General features: G+C 38.2%; 1 protein-coding gene across 1 annotated transcript; it reads right to left on the bottom strand.

Annotated features, from left to right (window-relative positions):
- Positions 1 to 340: 340 nt before the first annotated feature.
- On the bottom strand, positions 341 to 4,705 carry LOC136753645 (three prime repair exonuclease 2). Its single transcript, XM_066709929.1, has 2 exons — positions 4,381 to 4,705; positions 341 to 3,222 (listed from the first exon to the last, which is right to left on the bottom strand). Exon 2 carries the CDS (start codon positions 3,201 to 3,203, stop codon positions 2,343 to 2,345), a length of 861 nt encoding a protein of 286 aa, XP_066566026.1. The 5' UTR covers positions 3,204 to 3,222; positions 4,381 to 4,705; the 3' UTR covers positions 341 to 2,342.
- Between the last annotated feature and the right edge of the window lie 2,226 nt (positions 4,706 to 6,931).

Raw genomic sequence — 6,931 nt, 5'->3', positions numbered from 1 at the left:
CCATATATTTCCTATTCTTAACTATACAAATAACAAAATATAGACTATTGGAATGCCGGAATTATTTATTTATTGGCAAATTTTATTTATTACAATTACAAATAGGCCTACAGGTCATTGCAATGCTGATTTTATGATCACGGTTGCCTATACAAAGTGAATTACAAATCTTTCGAAATAAACATCTCGATTACACTAAACAGACTCTAAATTAATTTACATTTGGACTGACTACAGGAAACAAAATATCTGACAAACCAATAATAATAAAAGCAAGATAACGTGTTTTAATAAGATACAATGATATAATATAAAATAATTCCAACATTAAGGCGCAATATTGTTTAAATAGCATTATTTATTTGTCTGACATTACAGGCAGGTCGCACAGAAAAACACAGGTGTAAAGAACAATGAGCAAAATGCAACATGTAACAGGATGCCAAATACAATATGGAAATAACAACACGGCGTAATGCAAAGACCCACACATAAGGCTTCAGAGGTGTATAACAGTCATGCCCATAATTAAACTTAGTAGCATCAACTAATTATTCTTCATACAGAATGAAAATGCATGATTAAATATAAATGACAGTTTCGTTAAAAGAAAGTGAATAAATAATGAAAATCGTCGAATGACACAGTCATGTTGTGCTTGGTTAAAATTCGATAACAACTTGAAAACACGTGTTTTAAATAAAAGTATTTTAAGACGACACGCAGTCTTTAAAAAATATCGACAGATTTAATTTATGTTGTACACAATTTGCAGATACATTTCTTTATTTTCCTGTCTTTCTTTCCATCAACACTAATTGATAGATTGAACTCAAGCTATTTGATCTTTTCCAAATATTTTCTTTCTCCTCTTGCTGTATGTATATGCTTCTGTGAAAATAGTTTGAGTAAATCATTTCAGACAAATAACAATAATACACTACACACGTGGTTCTCCTTGAACTCAGGCAACTTCTTGTATTGCTTCAAATTCACCTTATTGTCGTCATATATAGTTAAAGCATGTTGCCAGACAGTACCGTAGTTAAAAAGCGCCACCTGTTGTTTCACATTTGAATGTCTCCATCCATGAAAAAAGTATATACTGTATATATTTTTTTAAGTAAGAACTTGATCAACAAAACATATATATACACATTTATACAAAAATAAAAATAACATTCATATGTAAAAATTTTTTTCTATTTCTAGATAATGTTATTTATATTAGTGTGTACATAATTAAGATTTCTTTAATTTATTTATTTATTTTGTTAACATTTTTTAAATTAACTTCCCTGTTCCAGCAAACTAGTACTATTAAAACGAAATACCACAACAAACAATACACATTACATAAGACAAAAATAAAATGGAATTACAAAGATTAGTGACAATTTTTAATATTCTTAAAAAAAGAGAGGAAAACAACGTAACCACTGTCAATACACATTTCCCAGTATGTAAACACAGTCACTGCGCCTTGACATGGAATATATTTGACTCAAATATACAATAAAATATACACAAATACTGAGTTCATTGGTACAGGAATAGCTATTCTACGGTCATTTCATTAGGAACACCATCCTATTAAATATCAAAACAAGAATAAAAACACATTAAAACAGATTGTTTTAACTATTAAAGCACATAAATAAAAATAGGGATGTTATTGTAAATAGGGGTGTAATTTAGTAAATGTTTAAACATTAAAATAAATTCTGTTTAAACATTTTCATAACCCCCCCCCCACACACACACTTATTTAAATAAAATGTAATTTTTTAATAACGATTTTATAAATAGTTGTATAGATGTAGACTACAAAAGCACAATGTAGAAACAGTGAAGCAACATTTAAAAATAATTATGCATTCATTGCATGATTACAGAAATGTTATCCTCTAGATTTACATATCGCTAAAATCTTAAATTGCTAAAATGCAGATTTGTTTCATCTGCAAGCTTAGAATGTGAGCCCATATTCATAAAATACTTCAAACCAAGTTCAATCTACTTCTCCTTTTTGAAAATTAAACTACGCAATGAAGTTAAGAAAGTGTCAGATAAGCCTTTCATGATGCTGAGAAGAGTCTTAAAGTTCAAATATTGATCCTTGATTCTGTCTGTATTTCTGACAGTATGAGGGAAATGTGATGTAAGAGACATTGCGATATTCCATCTGCAATAAGAATGAAAAAACAGACATTTCATCATTAATCGACCTTTTCTATAGATGAATGTATAAATAACTAACAGCTCTTGCAAACTGACATATCCAGTTCATATAATACTAGCATAGGACAAGTTAAAACCTAAATCCGCAAGACTAGAATCTGCTAATCATTCCGGTGGTCTAAAGCGTCCGTGGGTCCCGGCCGACTGCACGGAGTCTGCGCATGGGGGTGTGGATGCACCTCACACCTCACAACTGGGGGTCCGGCACCGACTGTCACTCCCTCCCTCCCTCCCCCCGTCCTCGACTCCACCGCCCTTTTGGGTGCCTTCTGCGGCGTTGGTGTCCTGATGGGCAGCTGGTACTTGGGCTGGACCTCGAGCCAGGGTCGGGCGTTCAGGTCCGCCCAGCTGAGCAGCTCGGGCGCCTTCGCCAGGAAGACGGAGACCAGGGCCAGGGTGTCCGCCTCGGCCGTGTGCGAGACAGGGGGGTAGCTGCCGTAGAAGGAGCGGTAGAGCTCCGGCAGGCTGAAGCTCCCAGCCCGGGGAGCCAGGATATCGCGGAGGGCCAGGTAAGAGTCGGCGCAGAAGAGGCCGCTGGGGAGGTCGGCCTGCAGGCGCCCCAGCTCGGCCCGCAGGAGGGGGAAGTCGTAGCGCAGGCCGCAGTGCGCCACCAGGCAGACGGGCGGCGCCTGGCGCTCCAGGAAGGCGCGTATCAGGGTGGCGGCCGCCCCGTCGAAGCCCGGTTTCCCGTTCTCCGTCAGGTTCTCGTTGCTCAGGCCGCTGAGCTCCGCCGCACGGGGGCACACGGGCTTGTGGGGGTAGGCACACAGGCACAGTTTGTCCAGGACACGGGGTAAAGAGGGAGCCAGGAGAGGAGGAAGAGGAGACGGGGGAGGGGGGTGGTTCTCCAGGGAGTAGCGGTGCACGGCCGTCAGGCACAGCTCGGTCAGCCGCGGCCGGTCCAGGTCCGTTCCCTCCAGGTCCACGAACACGAAGGTCTGGAATGAGGTCCTCTCCGACATGGCGACAGTGCGTCTCTTACTGTGGAGTTAAAAGGGACACGATGGCTTCTCTTAGTGAAATGGAGGAGCTGGTGATCACAGAAGGCCTGGCGGATTTGTTTAAATGGAGGGGGGGAGACAGCCAGAGTAATGCATCATCAATTGAGCTCAATTCCTGAAACTGACAACATACAGTGATTTTGGTATTTCTAGATCACCAGCCAAGTTGCACATTCAATCCACATTCATTTTAAATACAGCAGACTGTATTCTTTCCAGTAGCTAAACATGTATCTAACTAGGTTCCCTAGGAATTATGTGAATATTTTAAACTTCAGCAGATATTTAGGTAGATTTGTCTTACCTAAATTTTGACACGTCTAACATGAAACTAAAGAAACAGCTCTCTGCAGTGTTAGGAGGTCTTTATCATCTGTAGAATATCAGCTTCTTCCCGTATGGAACAGCCATTTAAATATTCCATTCATTTCCAGATCCAGGACTCTATTCAGTTGTGGAAAGAACAGCCAAACGTCCCACACAGCTGCTTTGTGATCATGTGTTTCTTTTCCCTTACTATTGTCAAACCCAACACATGTCTGGTATACTAAAGTAATCAACAAAACACCTAATTTACATGCTACTGTATAGACACTACATACATGTCCAGGGCCAGTCACCTGACACAGAAAGAGCAACAACACAGCCATATCTACTCACTGTTGTGCGAAACACTGAAAAGCTCCCTGAATCAGCAGCACAGTGTGTCTTTTGGCTGCTGTCCTCATCACTTTGAACTAAAGAACTGCTGACATACGATCGTACACACAGTTCACACATACACACAGAGCACGCATTATATTTTATACAGCCATGCTGTCTGCTACAGTGGCCACTGACTGAACACTGCAAATATACGTGCACTCACACTGTTACAAATGTCTGTTTATTAATACCATTAGTATTATTTGTCTTCATTATTATTCCCCGAACTATCCATCCATGCAATGCAATTTTTAAATAATGCATACGTATATACCCAATGCAGAATATCTTTATTAACTTCATATCGCTCGGACAAACAGAAATGTAACAATATGGATATTTGTTAATCACATTGTTTGTAATGTTAATGTCTAGACAAATAAGAGTAAAATGAAACGGCTACATAAGTATTGCGCAGAGTTGTCAACTTTACCTTGTTTGCCCGGCACGGCTGGAAACCTAGTACCGCAGTAAAGCGCCGCGCAAGTACAGGCATGTTCATAAGGACAGCCTTGCATCTTCGCCCCGCGGTGCACTCTGGGAAATGTAGTTGTTTGGGAGTTGCGTGCGTTTCCGCAGCGAGTGCAGGGGTCATTGTAAGAAACTGCCCCTTGGACAAAACAGTGACCCCTTCCTAGTGACAGCAAATACACCCGAGTCACACAAGTGGTTGAGTGTGCATACAGATGGAAAATAATTGACCATTATGATCTCCTTTAAAGTTCAAAGTTTCTGTAATTGCTTCACCTGTGTGTGTGAGAGTTGTGAAAAGCGGTTAGGAATTAATTTACTTACAAATAATTAAGTAAATAAACATGTACAAGATCATACTGCATTTATGTCGCTGAAGTATGATGTCTGCATACGTTTACAAGTGGTATTACTAGTGTAGTATAATAAGAAATTAATTTAAACGAGAGTATCTCGATGGGATTGCTGTGGTCTGTGAAAAATACACGTACATCGTACAATACTTAATTTAATTACCTACCTGGATCCGTTGCGTCAGGTTGTCTTTTGTAATTAGCAGATGCCCTTACCTGGGGTGACTTACACAATAGTAAGAGCAGATCAAACACAGAATAACTTCAGTACTAAGAAGTGCAACTTTAACTATATAGTTGGATAGCCTACAGTAAGAGTACATATAGTTACTATAGTAAGTGTAACTAATGTATACACATCTCAAGAAACAGTTTTGACTGACAGTGGTCACTGAATTCGTCGTAACACCGGTACTAAATAGTACCCATATAATAGTACACTCTTAGAACAAATGTGTTAAAAACAATACATGATGTGTTGCTTTTTAACACATTACTGAGTGTGATTAAGGACAACACGTTGAGTTAGTTAACACATGCTTTGTGTAGGAATATTAGCACAAATAATGTGTTATTTCATGAAAACTGTAATATGTTAGTTACTCAACATGTTGGCCTATTAGAGCTAAACAAAATATTAATTTTACAAAGGAAACGATGTAGTAGTTGTTTAATGTAAACAGATATTATTACTATTGCAAACATGTAGCAGATGTCTTCGTCTTAAGTAATTTATTCAGTACACAACAAATTACAATTACAAACAATTTATGCAAGACATAGTGCAGTATATTGGTTGAGATACATTTCGCAGAGGATTGTGGTTAAATATAAATAACACACTTTGACTGTGTTAGAAGAAAGACAGTACCCTGCACATATTGTGTAGAAAACAACACAAAATGTGTCATAGTACTATTAACACATTTTTTGTGTAGAACTTCAACACATTACTTCTAAGAGTGTAGTTTTGTAAATTAAGTAGAGATTGATGATGAGGATGAAAAGAATGATTATTATAATTGATCGATAATGATTGATAGATAATGTGGGGCTGGTATATAAAATAATTCACTCACATCGAAAAACAAAAATGTAAAGAGGACACCTACTAAAATGATCCAAACCACAATGCTATTCATTTTCCACTGAACTTTGCACATCAAACCTCCACTTCCGCAGCTTAAAAATGTGGTTACATAAATGAAGCTGAATCTTAACTTACTTTGAAAATCCTGTAATGAACAATGGTTACACTACTGTAGTTTTTCTCCACTTTAGTTTAGAGGTGTTTCAGCAGATCCACATTTATATTTCATATAGGCAACTAATACTCCATTAACAATGGTTAGACATACTGTGAAATAGTGGTACGACCATTTCAAACTAGAAATTTACAGTAATGGCATGTGTTCGTTATTGTTCCTACCCTTTACAAAAAAACACACCAAGAAGACCAGACCAAAAACATAATGCAAGCAGCAACAACAATGTGGAAGAACAATCATCTTCAATCAGGTTGGAGCGTTAGTTGCAATGCCTTTAATACACGCAGCGTGGAGAGGAACAGTGAATCAAAGAAATCAAAGATCTGGTTACAATCAGAAAGTCATTACTATCTTAAAAGTTAACTAAGCAGAATATATATCATTATAGGACAGAGTTCAAAGATCAACACTTGGATTAGGGAGCAGGCACTTAAATCATACTGTTTGACATTGCCTCCAAGATTCTCTTCGTAAATAACAAACCGAAATCAAACTACCTTCTGGCCCGATCTTCTAGCTTGACCTTATCTTTCTTAAGTATACAAGAGAGAAAAACAGGTATTAGAAAAATAATTTCTAACTTTCCTTCCACAACAGCCACAACAAAAGCTGCCCGTGTAGAAAGATGTGCTGTGCAGCACGTTTTGGTTGCACTCAATGCTGCTAAGACAATCCACTAAAGTGTTCTGCGGTCCCCCGCTCCTACGCCAACATGATTAAAATATATTTCACAAATGTGCTGCTATGACCAAAGACTGATCAGTTTTTAATTCCCACACGCCTCTGCTATCCACAAAGAAGTTTTTTTTTTTGCCATTTTCCATCATCATAGAGCTGTGGTCCACTCAAGATGCTGATCATTATAAAACAACAAAACTGGCTTATTCTTATA

Source organism: Amia ocellicauda, chromosome 7 (assembly GCF_036373705.1).
Source record: "Amia ocellicauda isolate fAmiCal2 chromosome 7, fAmiCal2.hap1, whole genome shotgun sequence".
NCBI lineage: Eukaryota > Metazoa > Chordata > Actinopteri > Amiiformes > Amiidae > Amia > Amia ocellicauda.
The sequence above is the reverse complement of the archived record's forward strand: the minus strand, read 5'-3'. Positions and strand labels throughout refer to the sequence as shown.

Coding starts and splice junctions, on each gene's coding strand:
- LOC136753645 (XM_066709929.1), bottom strand. CDS start 3,203: ATGTCGGAGAGGACCTCATTCCAGACCTTCGTGTTCGTGGACCTGGAG.